General features: G+C 45.4%; 1 protein-coding gene across 1 annotated transcript in view; it reads left to right on the plus strand.

Moving 5' to 3' along the window:
• Window positions 1-18275, plus strand: part of PAPPA (pappalysin 1) — a 181665-nt gene that overhangs the window by 93067 nt on the left and 70323 nt on the right. The window contains exons 8-10 of the mRNA XM_009282252.2: window positions 1194-1322; window positions 2936-3027; window positions 15757-15953. Of these exons, the coding sequence (XP_009280527.1) occupies window positions 1194-1322; window positions 2936-3027; window positions 15757-15953 (418 nt within the window). The remainder of the gene's footprint in view (window positions 1-1193; window positions 1323-2935; window positions 3028-15756; window positions 15954-18275) is intronic.

The following is an 18275-nucleotide window of genomic DNA, read 5'->3' on the forward strand; positions in this document are numbered from 1 at the left end:
TACATGCTTTTTGACCAAGTTCCTGTGACAAAGACATGTATATTACTGTCAGTAATTGGGGCAATATGAGCGTAGTAAGTAGAGGACTGGCGTGGGTTAGGAAAGAGCTGGGTTGCGTTACGGGCTCTGCAATTAGTCTGATTGATGACTTTGAGCAAATCATTTTGCCTTCACCACTCCGTGGCTTTACAAATCGGCACAACGAGGATAACGGTAACGGATTTCTTTGTGGAACGTTTTGAGTTCTGATAATGTAAAAGACATTGTAAGAGAGCTAAACGTTTATATTAGACTTATATTATTTCTGTATTGCATACAAAAAATTATTGCTCAGATGCACAGGATTTAGGTAACGATGGCTTTGCATAAATATGTAACAGTTTGCTAATTCTTTCTGTGAATATTTCGATGCTAATACCGTGATCCAGTGCTGTGGTATGGATCCTATTTTTTGCGCTCTCCTGGAGAGGAAGAAACCTTCTTTTTAACTCTACTGTTTTAATACCCGTATGCAAAGTGGATAACTTATTTATCTATCACTGAAACATCCCCAGTCCAATTCTGTCTTAAATCAATAGGCAAATTCCCACTGGCTCCAGCTGCAGTTGGATGGAGCTCAGGGCTGTTCAGGAAGTAATCAGTGTTTACCGGGTATTTTAAGTTCCTTAAATGAACTATGCCACAAACTTGCAGGTAACGCTGTCCCTGATGTGGAGAGATGGGAGCAAAAGTGTCCAAGGCTAAACACGGTGAAGCACAGGGCTGGTCTGTCAAATGCTGCAGTGCTGTCGGTAATGCTGTTACAGTTTCCCACTGCCCGTGGTGAGGATTGATACACTGCCATGGTGTCAGTGCAATGCCATCTCTACAGCGGGTGTAGCTGTAAGCAGCAACACACCGAACTGCATGATTTTCGTCAGCAAATAGTTTAGCTGTCAAACAGTCAAGAGTTGCACCTATTTCAGAGCTGTGCATAAATCAAGCGTGGACATAGGTAGCGCTGATTGTGCTCACAAGAAAAAGACACCCAACCAAAAATTAATCCCATCAAAACGAGGTAGGAATATTCTGAGGACCTGATTGAACTAAAACGTGCTTTTTTGGCAGCTAACCCCCATTTCAGTACCTCCTTCTCTGCCCTTTGCTACTGCCTTTGTTGTACCAATCGCTTAATATTTCCTTTTGTCTTGCAGGGAACTGAGCGATAGGACCACATACACATACCAGGTCGTCATTGTTTCTGGGGCGGAGGAGAGCGAGCCTTCCCCCGTGCTTGTGTATATCTCTGGAAGTGGATACTGTGGAGACGGGATTATCCAAACGTAAGTGTGGAGCGAGCAAACAGATAAATCTGGGCACATCTACTCAGCCAGAATCTGAGACTAGAAAGGAATTGATGACCTCTGATGTCTCCTTAGTTTAGGCCGGCTCTCATCTGTAGATAATGACTTGTGCTTGATGATTACCAGGATGATGACATTTAATTGGAACTTAGGCCCTGCTATCCTGGCACCAGTAGATACAGACAGAGATACAGATAATGGAGTCCAGACAGCAGGATCGATATGAAAGTACGCTATATGCTGTTTATGCTGTTTGTTCGTGTATCCATATCTTTATACACGTATATGACATTTCCTATATGGAGCTGAAGTAAGTGCTGGAAAAATTCGCACAGCCTTTGATGCTGTCCTTACACGTGAAGTCCCATGTGTCTGGCAGCTGGTGGACGGGGTAAAACCCCTGCCACATGGTAGGCCAGGTTCCTGGTGCAACCTCTTGTTTGACTGACTACTGGAGCTGGGATGCATTTGGAGGTGATAGATTTGGCCTCTGAGGGAGAGTGCTTGGAATTACATGTTCTCAATCAGCTGCTCTCACCGGCTGCCAATCCCCAGACCACTGAAATTGTAGAACAATCATTCACAACTATGTTAGGGTTTATTCTTTTACTATGTTGGCCCTTAAGGCCACCTGCTTCAAAGCTTCCTGGCATTAGATAATTTAATTATTTAAACGATGGAAGTAACAACAAGCAAGTGCTTAATCCAGCCAGTATTATTTTCTTGAAATAATGCTGATCAGCAATCACATAGTACAACTCTGTCAGATGATATACCTGGCAGCAAGTATTTGCAGGATGAGGCCCAACAGGCAGGAAAATCAAAGAGAATCAAACAACATATGAATCCAGGGCAGTCTTGGAGAGAGAGGTGGAGAAAGACAGATTAATTTTGCTTTCCATAACTTTTCTCCTACTGTTATGTTTGCACATTCCTCAAACATCACTTGTGGCTTTGCAGCAAGCGTCGAACAATAGCTGAGCTGCCTCAGGAGCGAGCAGGAACCAGACTGTGTCACAGCTTGGTTGGTTGTGGCCCCACTTGCAGCTGTGGCAGCCCCTTTCTCATCTGGTTCACACTCTTCTCCCCGCACACTGCTGCAACCATGCAGGCTGGCGCAAAGCAGGACCCCGTCCCCGACACCACCTGCTCCCTGTCAACTGCTCTCCTCCAAGTGCTATCACCTGGAATAGCCCAGCACCAGGCTTTTTGCCTTGTTATTCCCATGCTGGGGTCACAGTCTGGCCCTTCCAGATTTAATACAAAGAGTTTCAGAGATTCCTGTTCTCTTTTTCCCCACCTGCTGAGTTGCAGCCACACCAGCTATGAAGGAAGTTGCTCATATCCTCATCAGAGAACAGCAAGTGGTATCCACATGTGCAGGAGAGAAGTGGCCAGGCAAGCTCGTGAACCAGGAATGATGAAAGTCAGGGCTGGGGGAGAAAGGGAGAGGTATTTTAAGGGTCGGCACACAAAGCCCCCGTACTGGATTTCAGGTCTTTGGGGTTCCGCAGAGGGGTTGCAGCAATTGTTGGGAGGATGCCATTTGTTGACATCTGACTCCTTTTTGCATGTGTGTGCCCTGCCTACAGAGACTTGGGGGAAGAATGCGATGATATGAATAAGATCAACGGTGACGGCTGCTCCCTATTCTGCCTGCAGGAGTTATCCTTTAATTGCATCGGTAAGTCTGGCTCAGAGCCCTTCCACTCACGGTGGGCAACAACTCTACGCAGAGTGCGAGGAAAAAACCAACAGTATTTTCAGCATTTCCAGCCAAAGAGTTGTCATGGAAGAGAGAAAAAAAGGTGGAATTTGTAGGTTTGAAAGGCAAACATATCTTCCCAGCTTCTGGTCATTTTGATGGGAAATTGGTTCTGCTGGCTTTGAAACAGCCTGGGACTTAAGGCTAAGTCAGCCATTGTGGGACTGATCCAAAGCCCATTGAAGTCAGTGGGTGGTTTTCCACTGGCTTCAATAGGCTTTAGATCTGGCTACGTGAGAAGACATGAACTGATTTTTTCTGGTAAACAGGAGGAGGAGTGAAAGGGGAAGGGACTGAGACCAGAAGCAAGTCCAACTGAGGTCACACCTCCTTTGAGTTGCAAATCAATATCTGAGGATCAAAGATCTAGCTAATCCCCTTTTTCAGAGGTGAAAACTACTTAATCAGATTTCATTTGCAAGCCTGGTTTGCTCTGATTAGCAAAACCTGTAAGCACAATGGCCTGAAGATGCTCGAGCTATCGGGGATAGCAGGGCTGCAGTTGTGAGCTTTACATATTAAACTCTCTAGGAATGCTGGGGGCAGAGAAGGGAAATGGAGACCCAATTTACGCTGCACCTTCTGTGGGGTAGCCCTGCGTTGTGGGATTGCATTTCCCAAACAGGGCTCAGCGAGGTCTGGGGAAGGATGAAACATGCAGAGCTTCTGAAACCAAAGTTAATGTTTATGAAGGGTCAGCTTTTTCTCAAGAGGTTTTTATGAGATTCCTTATCTGGACTGACCAAGCAAACACTCTGTCCCATCTAGTGATCCCATGCCTTCAGCTCAGGTCATCAGTCCTAAGCAGATAATATAATGTTGGCAAGACTGAAATTTGCTCTTTTTGGCAAACGGATGATTCTCTCTTATGCCTGGAGCAACGTATAAAGGACCTCACAGGCACCGTGTTTCCCTTGGGTGGTAAGCTGGGGACTGCTTGTCTCATCACAATGCCTACTTTTTTACTTCAGCATCCCACGCTTTGGGACTTGAGGCCTGATTCGGCGATGTACTTATTTACATATTTACATATGTAAATTGCTCGGTTGAAATCTGAGAGTATTTATGGTTGAGGCTAATTGTGACTATTGGTGGTCTTGAAGTTACATTTGTGTTTCAAGTAACTTGCTGCATTAGAGCCTCAAGCACTGAAAGATATTAGTCATAATATTTTGAAAGTGAGATAAACACTTCTGCAAATGTTTCGGGTTCTCCAAAAGTCAGGCACAGTGTGAGGCTGGTTCCAGCAAGGGTTCGGGTTGGAGCTGTATGGTTGCATCTGTGTCACCCTGCTCGGCAGCAGGTCTGAGCTCCTTGGTCCGGGACTGTACTTTGACCACATCCCAGCGTTACGTTAGGACATGACCCCTCGTGTACACTGGTTCTCAAGGAAGCTGGGTTGTGTGGGCTGGGCAGGAGCTGCATCATGCTCTAAGTAAATCCCCGGACAGGAGTAAGAGTGGGGTGTCCCAAGCCTTGGACCACACAGCGATGTCCTGCCAGGTGGGTGCAGGAGCCTGCTTTATGCCAGTGCACACATTTATCTCCAGGACCAGCAAGAGGGCTGGTTCAGAGTGTGGAATAAACCTGTCTGACAGCAATATGATTAGAAAATGAAGCAACTAAGACATACACACAGATTTTTCGCCACCATTACAGAGGAAGTGATTTTTCGGATTTGCTTGTGTTGAAAAGGAAAGGGGAATTCCAGAGGTAAAAAGTTGTTTGTTTTGCACGGGCTTTGGAAGGTCGTGGTTTTGCACAGGTCCTGGATTACAAAAGCGAACGAAATCAAATTGTTTGTGAAATACTGGATAAGGGGAGTCACTTAGGTGAATCAAATCAACTGAATCAATGGAAAGGTGCATCGACCCAGACCTTAAAAATGTTTTGTTGCGTGACTGTACAGTTGTGGTGGTGCAACCGTTATGGTGGTGATGGCCTCAGTGTGCACGCAGGGCCTGCAAGGGTAGACCAGCTGCTGTTCCTCTGGGGCAAACACTGCCTTCATCAAGTCCCTAGGAAAGGTTCAGAGAAGGTAATACCTGTGAAACAGGTCCTGTTGGCTTTTATGGGTGCTGGACCACCATGAATTAGGACATCAAGAGCTAGAGAGAAACTGCTGGCTAATCTTTCAGGCAAATGAACAGTGCTGATTTGTATTCTGTTTTAACATATCAAGCATTAAAATCTCACCAGAAAACATGAAGATGTTGAGGAAACAAGTGGCTATACATATTACATAATGAATAATAATTAAAAAGAGCAGAAATTCAGCATTCTCCACAATCTAACAATATCAGACTGGATCATCTGCCGTTAGCCAGACAAAAGTCATCTTTGAGACTGGTGGGGTGTTTTCTTGGAAAATACAGAACGCTTGGGTCCGTGTTTGAGGAGCACAGAAGAATAAGTGTAATTTATTTCCATGTTTACAAGGCTAACACATGTCACAATCCTATAGGACAACAAGTAATTATTTCAGACAGTGTTATTTTTGTAGTGGTGTTCTTGTTGTATTATGTAGCTCTTTAGAGCCCCGGGAATCACTCCCCTTCACCAAAGAATTCAGTGAGCCTCAAACACATGTTCAGAGGCTTTGCTGAATTGGGGGCCTCAGGGTTTGATCTTGAAAATGCTTCCTTCCAGGCATGTTTCTGAACTACCACAAGGCATTCTTTAGACTTCAGCAAATCTAACCACAACAGTGAATGCAATGCTTGTCACAAATCGTCTGCAGGATTGGGTCCCACATGGCTGAAAATAATCGCTAAACATTTTGTTTGCAAAGGCAGGGCTGAAGGGGCATCACTGGGGGGGTTCCATAGCAGGAGGTTTGATAGCAAAGCCCAAGCAGGCTTCTTCCTTCCAAAGCAGAGATCATGCAAGTCACCTCACTTGATAGAAGATAAATACAACAAAGTCCGCAAACACCATCAAGCTTTAGATTTAGAGCCATGAATCGCAGAATAATTTTGGTTTGAAGGAGCCTCTGGAGGTCTCTGGTCCAAGGAGGGCCAACTTCAAAGTTAGATCCAGCTTCAAAGTTGGAGCGTGTTGCTCAGGGTCATGTCCAGCTGCATTCTGGATATCTCCAAGGATGGAGGCAGCCTGTTTGCAGGTGTCCCTCTGCCTCTCTTACTCGCTTTGCCTTTTAGGATCATGAGGTTTATGGGTTTTATTAATTGGTCCAACTTTCCTTTGAACAAATGGCACAAGGCTCTCGAGACACTTTGCGCTAGTGCCTGTAATAAAATTAGCCTTTTTTTTTTTTCTTCTCGGTTTTGTTTTCCCTCCTCCTTTCCTCTCTAATCAGATAACAGTGGATCAATCTGCTCTGCCATGGGAGGAGGGGTGCAGGGGAAGGAAAGGAGGGAGGCAGGGAAGAAAACTGTGTGGTCTTACTGTCAAGCTGTCCTGGCCTTCTCTGAACACAAAGCCGAGTAACAGAAAACAGATAAGATTAATAGCGCTTTCTTCCTGCAACATGCTGAAGAGCGACAGTGAGATTAATTAATTAATTAATGAAAGCATCTGGCAGTGCTCCTTTTTTAAGTTCTGCGGTACACTCACCCTTCCCCATCCTGAAATTCATCATCTCTACTTTTTTCCCCTTTGCGTAGCGGATTTTGCATATTTTATCTCCTCCGCACACAATTTGGTCCCCCGGGGAAAGTTTCACTTTGCCTTTTGATTTGTAGGAGACAAGTGAATCAAAGTCGTGTCCGCTGTGACTGATGCACCCCTCTCCTACCTCTTGGCTGCTTTTCTTTCACCTTGCTCTTGATTACTCCCGGGATAACTGTTTTTTGCGATTACTGTGGATCCCAGCCAAGTTCAAGCCGACGTGTCCTGTGTAAAACAGGCCCCAGTCATAAGAGTTATGATTTGCAGTTGTGGGAACCCAGAGTTTTTTAGCACTTGATCCATTCCCACCGGACCGTTGAGAAATGGGTGTCCAACAAGCAGCTGAGCACCTTGTCCTTGGTATGCACTCTCCCACACACCCAACGTTGTACACATGCATCTAGATATATGTGCGGACATTGAAAAAGAGCGCTGCTTTCATTTGCATTCCTTTTGTTGAGTGTGATGTGCATTATGCATTGATTTAGCTTGCCAGTGCTGAAGAAAGAGAAGGATATAATAAAAAAGATGCAGAGATCAATAAAAAAGAAGGGAGGGGGAGAGAAAGTAATATGAAAAGAGATGAGTAAAGACTGATAGACACATTGAAACACAGCTGGGAAGTAGCTTCAGAACTTCTATCTACCCTTAAGTTTGCCTGGTAATTTATGGGGTTTTCAGTCGCATCTTATTGGTGTTATTATTGCTACACTTTATCTCCTTTGCTTATAAGGGACTCTTCACTAAAGCCTTTTTACAGCAAAACAGGGCAGTGTTTCCGCTGACTTCCACATGTGAGTGGTCCCACTGAAGAACGTGAATGTTTCAAGTTAGACACACGTCTCTGTGGTTTGTTGGATCAGGGCCTCAGGGAGGTAAAACACAAAGAAAAGGCACAGAGTAGAGGAAAAGAGAAAATAAATGTATCTAGCTCTTGAATTTACCACCGATTTCTGGCATGCTTGAAGCATTAGTCGCCAGTGGTTGTTCAGGGAGAAGTATGATTGTAATTTGACAATGATTCTTAAACATCTTTTCTTTCGCTCCTGCTTGGCCTCAAATGTTTTTTTGCTACCTTACAAATCTGGATCTGTCCTTTTCCTCCTCAGAGGCCTCTCCCTCCAGCTGTGAGCCTTACCTTTGTGGGAGCTCTATCCTTTACCTCTCCCATTATCCATAAATTAAGCATAGCACTTTCCCCTAATCTTATTGTTTGGCGGGCTGCATTGCATTCAGGGAAATGATTAATATTCATGAGGTTGCTATCTCTGTTTGGTGCATAATCCTCTAGGGAAATTGCAGTGTTAAATGAGTGACACAAACCTAATTTTATATGTCTTTTCTTTCCTTTCTTTCTTTTTCCTTTTTTTCCCTTTCTGACAGAGAAGTAATGTGCTTAAAATAAATTGATGGATGACCATCCATATTCATTGTGGGCATGCTTTGAGAGCGCGCCTCGCTCCCATCCTCTCCCCCTCCCTTCCTCATACCCCTGCACAGGAACACAGCTTTGACTGCCGAAACCACGGCCCCACACAGCAGCTAATGGTGATTTCGCCTTCTTTCACGAACGTTAAATAGGCCTTGGCTGACCCTGCCGAGGGCTTTCAGTAGAACAACAGCATGGGAGAAACCGAGCCACCTTGGAAGAGAAACTCAGCATCTCACAGGGCATCAGTAAGACTAAAGCATTGACTAAGGAGCTTGGGAAAGAGTATTGCTGTCGATAAAGAAGCTGAGATTCTATAGCAGTATTTCATAGCAAATAGCAATGAATTTACTGACTGGGGCTATTCAGATTATATTTGTGTGAATCCTTCAGCTTAAGGCAAATACTTTGAAGCTGACTGTTTCCTGCAGCTCATGGGAGTGTGGCTACATGTTCTAAAATGTCTAAGCACTCATTTGGCAAGTTAGTAATCACAGCATTGTCATAAAGTCTCTTAAAGTGATTTTCAGACTATCATCATTAATAGTGCAATCTTAGCAGGACCAGCTGAGCCACAGAGCAGAGAGCGCAGGCATCTCAGGCAGCAAAATACAAAGGACAGATGCTTTTTTGTGGGGGAGAATGTGGGCTGGAGTGGTATTTGCCTGCATTTTTCCCTAGGCCAGTGACTCCAGCCCAGCTCAATCCAGCTTTGGTTTTTAGGACACAGCTACAATGAGAGCTCAACAGAAGAATTACTCCTTTGCTTGTTGCATCCCTCACGCATTACTCTCTGTGGATCAGAGAGGCTTCCACAGCTGGTCATACTTCCTTCCTTAGAGCATCCTCTGTGACTCGACAGCAACTTGCTGTGCTTAGAGGATGATGCTGAGCACAAGACCTTCCTTTGCAATAACATCCAACCACACGCACAAACAAGCAGTTTGTTTTCCTTGGTGAATGGCACCACTGGGTTTTTTTTCTCTTGGGCTCCTTCCCAGCCTCCCAAGCAAGTGGGCCAGGTGTCGAGAAGGGTCACGCTGGCCAGCCTTCTCGTGGTCATAGTGGTTGCTGCCTTGTGTGACAGAAGCCTCAAGACTTTCAGTCGAACAGTCTCCAAGTTTAGCTAATAAATATGTGTAAGTCTGAGGAAATACTGAAATATTCTCAGCACCGCTTTTCTGATTTATCCAACCACCCAGGGAGGGAAACAAGATTAGGTGGGAAGAGGACGCGTGTTGTAGTGCTTTTATAACATGCCTAGTTGCCCGGGGTTGGGGGAAGGCCACATTGGCTCCTGTTAGCAAGCCGCAGAGCAGATAAGGTGTTACTACCACTGCCAGCGATGGAAAATATCCTTTCGCTTAAGTGACAAAGGCTCGTGTTCTTGGAGGTGAAATATCAAATTTCAGTGCCGGGCTCTGCAAGGGAGTTGTAATTGTATCTGTCTGCAGCACGCAGATCAATTGCATAATTATTGTGCTCCGACCGCTATATCATACCAATGAGCCGAGTCACGCCAGACAAAGAACAAGCCCAGGAATGTATTTCCACGAAGCAGCTGAATTACCAGGGACCGCGCTCTGCAAATGCATTATGCCCGCCTGCTTGGTTCAGGAGATGCCCAGACACGATTGTCATATTGTACAGAAAAAAGCCTCCTGCGAGGCCCCTGGATGTTCCACAGTAGATTGCAACACCCGCGTTGCCTTCATTTCCAAGGTGTCTGTTTTATTTCATTGAAGGAAAACGTCACAATTTATTGATATGCAACTTTATTCGGAAAGGTCTGCCCAAGCTCTGTGTAATGGTTTTCCTCTTTTCAAATCAGAATATCCAGGAAGGAAAATAACTCTCGAATATTTTACTGTAGCAGGAAATATCTCTGTCTCTGGCTTCTTCAATATTAAAGAAGAGATTAGCAGATATCCTGGAAGCAGGCCATGTTATTCACTCTCTTCCCACTGAAGCTAAAGGTGAAACTCCCATAGAAATAAATGGAGCAGGTTCTGCGATCGCTCAGCTGCTGGGTTCATGTGATCTGCAGTGGAATTATTTCTCCTTTTGTGATAGAAACCTCTGGATACGTTTCTTCTCATCTGTGAACATAAACACCAGTGCTGGAGATGCCGATTAAGTGACGCGGTGGTAAAATCATGCTTCTGCAGAAGTTGCTGACTTTGGTGAGCCTGTGATTTGGCCCTCGCTGTGTCCGAAAAGGCCTGCACGCCTCTGGACAGACCTTTCAGGGGTTAAAATGAGGAGCTCGCTCTGTTCCAAGAATTTGTTACTCTGAGACAATGCTTCTGCATTTTTGTCCCCCTTTTTTTCTTCTTTTTTTTTTTTTTTCTCGGACGAATAGTTATGTGGCATGAGGCTTGTTATAGTTGGAAACATCCCTAAGTAAACAGCTGAGCTTAAAAATACTCCTCTTTTTTGTCTGGCCTTTTAAAAAAATAGTAGTTATTGCACAAAAGAAGACTATGCTGATGCCAATCACTGTGTTCTAGCTGAAAACAGGAAGGCGCCCCGAGTGTCTGTCCCCAGCACTTTGACCATACAGCTCGGACATTAAAAGCCTCACTGGAGGATGTGCCCTGTGCTACGAACTGGATCTCTCTATCGCTTTTTTTTTTTTTTTTTTTTTTTTTTTAATGAGGTGGAAGGCTGCCTATCACAGATAAGTGTATATCCTGCATGTCTGCTTGCTGATCTCTACCAGACTTCATTCATTTTGCAGGTGATTTTCTAGCCTCACTTTGAACAGGTGACTGTGATGGGGAGTTACCTGCTCATCCAGACCTGGTCTGACAGGCACTTCTCAGGTGCTCTCTAAAGCCTCTGCCTTACCTTCTGCATCCTTTCATTTCTGAACCCCAGAGGAGTGGTTTGTATTTCAATACAAAAGGCTGCCTTTTGCAACTCTGCTTGGAGAGCTTAAGAAGCAAGGAGAAATGGAGTTTGCATCATTTTCTGGTGCAACACACAAAAGCCCCAAGATCATTCTGGATCTTGAAGCCCAACTGCACTAGTAAGCAGGCCAGGTCTTGCCGATCTGTTTCCCCAACAAATCCCCCTTCTCCAGGTTGACGGCTGTCATGGAGCATTCAGGGATTCCCAGATGTCACAGAAATTTTCACTGAAGATTGCTTTTTCCCAAAGCAAGGGCAAGAGAGGGACTTTGGTTTGGCCAGAACATTTTTTGTGCCTTCAGTGAGAACTTTGCCAGGGAAAAGGAGCTCAGGCTGCCTGAATGAATGCATGTTCCCCGAGTTCAGCTCAGGATCCTTCAGCATCTGTTGTCAATCCCCCAGAGGTGCTGTCTCCTGCTGCCAGGTGCACAGAAATTTTCGCTGAAGATTGCCTTTTCCCAAAGCAAGGGCAAGAGAGGGACTTTGGTTTGGCCAGAACATTTTTGTGCCTTCAGTGAGAACTTTGCCAGGGAAAAGGAGCTCAGGCTGCCTGAATGAATACATGTTCCCCGAGTTCAGCTCAGGATCCTTCAGCATCTGTTGTCAATCCCCCAGAGGTGCTGTCTCCTGCTGCCAGGTGCTACGCCTGCAGACATTTTACTGTTCTAGATTTAAGCTGGATTTCCAGGCAACTGCTTTTTAATTTTTTGAAGTCATTTTTCCTTGAGGACAAATCAGATTTCCTTCATGTTCCCTTCCTCCATATCTCCTTCAAATCAGATTCAACTTTGAAGTGAGAAGTCCACAGTGTTGATGAACATAGTCCACGATGCAGGCCATATGTGACCAATATATCACTATGACCTTCACCAGGTCTTGGGAGCCTACAGACCTCTGTGGAGACAAAAAATAACTCATATTACCAAGGCCCTGGATGCATTTCATGTCACAGTAGTTGAGAAGAGAACAGAAAAGGCATTTTGCACCATTATGGAAATAAAGATGTTAGCTACTGCTTCCTAGAAATACACCACTCCTGACACTGCCCTCCCCGGCTTTGAGCCTGTAGGACTCTACGGATTTAACTGAGCTGTGTTCACACCACTGCGGAAAGGGAAGAAGCCTGTTAGTTTTCATTTTGTGAGGGCAATCGTAGGAAGAAACAATCTGGTCGTTCTTTACTTTGCTCATGAAAATGTAAAGCCCAACATGTAACCTACCAAGCATCCAAGACCACAGTAAGAATCAGGAGTCAGAGCTGGTGCTCAATACCTGCGGAAGGAAGAGCCTCTGCTTCTTTGTGGCAGCCCACCCAGGGATGCACCACATTTGGCTGTCGTAGGTTGATGCCCTCGTCAGTCCCCTCACCAGTGTCTGGGAAGGATTTAAAGAAGTCCCCCTCTTTACCGTCACTCAGAAGTAGGAAGCTCATGGGCAGGAAAGGTCTTCCCCTCTTCTCACCAGCGCTCCCCTCAAAGCATGGCATTGCACGCTTTAGGATGGCGTGTCAGTAGTAGGACTTACAGATCTTCCTTAATAGAAAACTAGGGTTGTAAAGGCACTTTCCCCCATCATTTTTCAAAGCACACAAAAGCGAGCGGGTACGTAATCTTTCAGCCTTTGCACGAGGTGTCATCCAGCCAGCGAACCCACGCTGCGATGGAGGGCAGGGTGCCGCGACTCCAGGACCAGCGCGGCAGAAGGGCTCATGGCAGCGCAGTTCAGTAAGACTTTGTTAATCATTTAGGCAGTCTCCATTTAATTCAGACATCTCAGTCTCTCCATTCGGTTCCTCCCTCGGGTTTTGCAGACTCCGAGCAGACAGATTTATTGGGGTCTTAAGCATAATCAGGAACAAATTAGCCTCTTTTAGGATCACACACTGGCCTGGATCACAGCTATTCAAAGGCTGCCTTCCCATCCATGTGAGTATGAATTAAGTCATCGGATTGGAGTAGGTCTTGAGTATTCTTTTATCCCAAACACATGATCTTATCAGAAGCCCATTACGTTTATCATCGCATTAGGAGGGAACATTCGGAGCCAGTGCAGGAGTATGTTGCTGTATAAATGTTGTGCTTACTTCAGTGCCTGTCGTGCAAATAAGTCCGTGCTTCAGGAGGGCCAGGGAAACACTGTCTAAACGCATATGCCTAAAATTAGGCTGTGAATTTCTGGGTATGTGTTTGCATCAGTGGGGTGGCTGCACTGGGGATGTGTAAAGAGAGCGTGCATGTGTTTGTGTGTCAATGTTTCTGTCAATGTGGGTGTGTAGCAGGGTGCACTTGGGTGCTGGTGTTTCAGTGTAAGTGTGTATCTGCCTGGGCATATGTTTATAGGCTGAAGGTTGGGTCTTTTTAATATGGTAGGTATTTTCCTTTCTTTTTTTTTTCCTTTTTACAGAAATAAGCCCCTTTTCATAAAATGACAAAGAAACTCTTCTTCCAAAAATACATATTTTCCTACGTTCGGGATTTGTTTTTGAGGATTTTTGATTGCTGACCACAGCCTTTCCAGGGCTGAGTATTTCTGAGATTTCTGCTGAGACTCTCACTCAAACTGGGACATAGTGCTCTGAGGCGGGTGAGCCGCTTAGCTTTATCCTCCTGTTCTTGGGTACAGCAGGGACCTGGCCTATGCTTTGATACGTCTCTGCAGAGAGGGAAGCAGAACAAGAGATGCAGGAGGATAAGGTGAGGGAACCAAGAGTTTGTCTCCATGGCCGTCACAGTTACACGCTCGCTCTGCCCCTCCCTTGAGCTGGCCTGTCTCTCCCAGGGATGAACGAGCCACACTGGCGTAGCAGTGTGCCAGCATTAATAAGCCCTGCAGAGAAACAAGGTATGTTACAGGGATGTCCAAACTGGGGCTCTCAGGGCACGTACGGTTCATGAGCAGTTCAAGCACACGTTCCCAGCTGGGTCAATATCAGATGAGGAGTAGCAGGGCCCTGCTGGCATCAGGGCTGTTGGGCAATCCGGCCGTGGGAGGAGGCAAGGCAGCTGGGCCGCTGGGGCCAGCACTGCTGGGTTGCCTTAGGGCCCATCTGCACATCCACCCTGGCCCCCTCCCACCATGGAGTAATGGGACACCCCGGGGAGCCATTGTCATCTTTTGTCTGTGAAGCACTCTCCCAAGCGTTCCTCCTCCGAGCTCTTCGAGGTGTGTGGTATATGTTTGGTGGCTCCCAGCCATATGAAGATTTTAAGATGTGACACGTAGGGTCACGAAGTTTGGCCACCCCGGGAATATTCGCTCAGACGCAGGGCTACACTCATACGGCTGAACGGCTTCCAGATTCATGCTGGCTCCTTTTTGCCAGCTCGGAGTACTGGCCCGGCAAATACACAGTTCCCCACACTTATCCACGTACGCAAGTTGGCCGCAGAGGTCGTGATGAAATGAAACCATAATGACATTCTTCCCTGATAGACTTCTCCATTCTTTCAAACTCACACTCTCTTAAGGACCTGGAATTTTGCACGGGGGATTGGGAGGAAGGGAGGGGAAAAGGAGTGAAAGTCATTAAATAATTGAATTGCAATAAACTGATTTTTTTCTGGCTCATGATGGTATTTCACTGTGTAAACTAGGAGGAAAAATAAACAGGGGATTTAGTAGTTTGGAAGTAGCTCAAAATTGAGCAGCCGTTGGATTTTCTGACACCTAGCTTGAGATAGTCCAATGCTACCGACAGGACCCTCCTTAGGGATCGTTTCCATCAGTCCAGCTAGCAGCTCTGGCTAATTTCCTACCGTTTTTTCAGCAGGCTTATTTGCCAGACAAAAATACAACAGGCTGTCAGAACTGGATACCTCTGGGGACTGGCGATGATAATACAATACAAAATAGGATACCAACAGGTCAAAGGTTTCCATTTCACAGAGTACTCTAATGACTGAAAATCATTATTGCTATGCAGTCTGTTTGAAAAGAGTAGATGGATCTCAGTTCAGTTTTTAATGGGCCAGTGTTACAGAAACAACCTCAAAAATTTGGCATCTTTGTTGGCAGTCTCATTAGAGAAGCCACAGAATAAATGGACAAGGATAATAAAGTCTCCTGCTGCTTTTGATCCTTTTAGGTCAAATCTGAGTCATGTTGGTTGAAGCTGTGTGTGTATGTGGCAAGCTTACCCTCACACTATGTATACTGTATCTGCTCTTTGGATAAACAGATCTGCTTGGCCCTTTGGTCACTACAACTGTGAACTTGGCAGTTTTCACCATCCCTAAATTCACAGTTGCTGTTGTTGTTGTTGTTGTTTTGCAGATACCTTTTAAAAACAAAAAGGGAAACATTGTAGACCAGACCCTCTGTTGGCGTTTTTCCATCCAAGTCGGTGGAATTATGCCAATGCCCACATTGTCTCTCTATGTATTTTCTCTCTCTGCTTTCTTCTGTCTCCATCCTTTCAAATGGAGATAGATGAAAATAAGCAGAAAACCCCTTCCCTTACGTTAGGAAATATCTTGGGGAATTGCCCAATAGAGAAGTTGACTATCGTTGCTTGGCTTTTTTAAAATCACCTTGCTACCGCCTAAAAGTGACCAACGCTTTCACTTCCCAGTGACCTGGTCCAGCAGATACATGACCACTGATGTTATCAGGTCCTAGCAACTAGATTGCAGACGTGTAGCCAGTCCTTTGTGATTTCTCTTCTCTACTTTCTCCTGGCAGATGAACCCAGCAGGTGCTATTTCCACGATGGTGATGGAGTATGCGAGGAATTTGAGCAAATGACCAGCATCAAAGACTGTGGCGTTTACACTCCCAAAGGCTTCCTCGATCAGTGGGCTTCCAATGTCTCCGTCTCACATCACAGTGACCAGCAGTGTCCAGGATGGGTGGTCATCGGTCAGCCAGCAGCAACGCAGGTAAGGAAAGCATACTCCCTTTCCCGTCCTGGAAAGTGAAGTCCAGCAAGGAGCAACATTCATGAGCGTAGCTAGATGGTCAGCGTCCATGTGTGAAGTTACTCCTGCCTGTTAACTTGCTGCGTCACCAAGGAATGCCCCTGACAACAGTTTCCCTCTTTCTGAGCCTCATCAGTAGTGATGAGCTGAAATTCAGTTCCAACCATCCAACTAAAAACTGGCTGAAGTCGTGGCCTGCTTGATTCAATAAGCTGTGTAGGAGTCACCTCGACTAACTATCATCACCTAAAAGACTAAACGGGCTCTCTGCAGCTAGCACAGGGTACTATCTTGTGGCGATGAGTTCTGAAGGCTAATGCTGAATAATACAAAAGAGCGTTCTTTCTTTTTTAATAGTTTTGTGTTTTCTGTCTCCCAGTTTCATAAAAGCACCCTATTGTTCTATTCTGAGAAAGGTCCCGTCCATTCCCAAAGCCATTCATTAGCTTTAACCCCCTTCTTACATGTCTCCTTTGTAACATAAATAGCTCCAGTTACCATAACTTTACCTTTTGTCTCCCTGAGAGAATTAGATCCAAATGAGTTCAAAAAGACATTAGATAAATGCCTGGAAAACAGAGCTGTACGCGATGCAGATGCAACAGTCCAGATGCAACCTGACTCAGGAAAGCCCACATTGCTTATCGTTGGCTTTTTAGAGGATACAGCAGGAAAAGGATCATATATGTAAGATCGTATATATAAGAGCTGCTTCGTATATTCCTCCTTCAGCGTCCACCGTTGTCCCTTGCTAGAGATAGAGCAGTGGATTAGGTGGACTTTTGGTTTGATGCAGCAAAGTTGTTCTTACAGTCTAATTATCTGGGAGGTGTCTTGAGTGGGCAGTGCAGAGAGGAATTCCGTGTCACAGATATGACAAGCAGATTTCTCCGTGAATAGTAAACGCTAAGCATTTCCAGTTGGCTTGCAAGAGAAAACATCTTTATCCAAGAGACTTGGCCTTGTTCACATTGCACAAGTCTGCAACAAATTAATGACCAGGTCAGTTTTAAATGCACAAAGCGTGGTTAGCTGGCATAGTACCAAGACAGAATCCCGAGCCCAGTATTGCCTTTTTGTCATGGTCTCATTTATTATTTCACACTGTAAAAGGAACTTTCCTCTGGACCCCTACCAGTGCCTTCGTAACTTCTTTCTCGTTCGAGCTCCCTGTGCTGTAGTGCAGTCCAAAGCCCACTGTCTCCAGTTCAGGTGCTGCTTTATGTGCCTGTCCCCGAGCACTCTGTCCCCATGCAGACGCTGCGGAGAGCTGCCCTGATTTTCTCCTAATGCACTGGTAGAAACGCAGCCGCGCCATGCAGTAGGTAACATATGGTCCTGTGGTGGAAGAAACACCACCATGCGCGCGCACAACAGAAAGCCCTGCTGTGTAGCCACAACTCAGGCGTGTTTGTTGTACCAAGATGAGATGAAGTTGTCACAGCCTTGTTTAAAAAAAAAAAAAAAGGGCAAAAAAAAGCCGTTGTATTTATAGGCCGAGCACTAGCATATCACACACTGGCAGAGTGAATGGGAACATGCCTCCTCTTATTGCCTGGCCCCTGGGGAGATAACAGTGTGCTATTTACTTCCAGCAAAAGGAATTTTTGCTTTAGCTCAGCTGGTCCTATTACACCAGTTTGAGTGCATGGGGTTCATTGACCTTTTAAATCATATATGTTGAGAAAGTCTTTGTTTTCCCCAGGAACAAGACAGCCTCATCGGCTTGTGAAAGCACCTGACTTGTCACTCCGGAGAGGTTAGGTGGGGCAGCAGGTCATCAGTCTGTTAGCTAGCGGAGATGAAAATTAACCTAAGATCTCCTCTAATCACTGCATGTAATGATCACTGGTGTGTAAACATGTTTGGCTTCATTATCTGCACAAGCATTGAGCCTTAGGGGGTTTTTGTATCGATGAAAGGAGCACCTTTCCTCACCCAGATATCTTTCAGAGTAGGTTGTGTGCTTGCTGGTGTTGTGCAAACTTTTCGTGTTGTTGCTGGGTAGTTTCCTGATTAATCAGAGTGGCATTTGTGTTGGCTTCTCATCAAGAATGCCATGAAAGATATGTTTGAGTGCAGTGCACAGCAATATACAGAATACATAAGCTGCCTGTTTGTTAGCCATCCCCGTTTCTCATAATTGCCCCAGCACTCTAAAGGTGCTTTAAAGCATATTAAGCAAGTCCTTCATGATTTAAAATGTTTCTCATCCTTAGGTGTCTCAACACCCGTTTCTCTGCATGACTGTCGTAGTTTTGCCTAGGCTGTTTCTGAGGAGTA

The sequence above is a fragment of the Aptenodytes forsteri genome, unplaced genomic scaffold (genome assembly GCF_000699145.1).
Source record: "Aptenodytes forsteri isolate BGI_AS27 unplaced genomic scaffold, ASM69914v1 Scaffold325, whole genome shotgun sequence".
NCBI lineage: Eukaryota > Metazoa > Chordata > Aves > Sphenisciformes > Spheniscidae > Aptenodytes > Aptenodytes forsteri.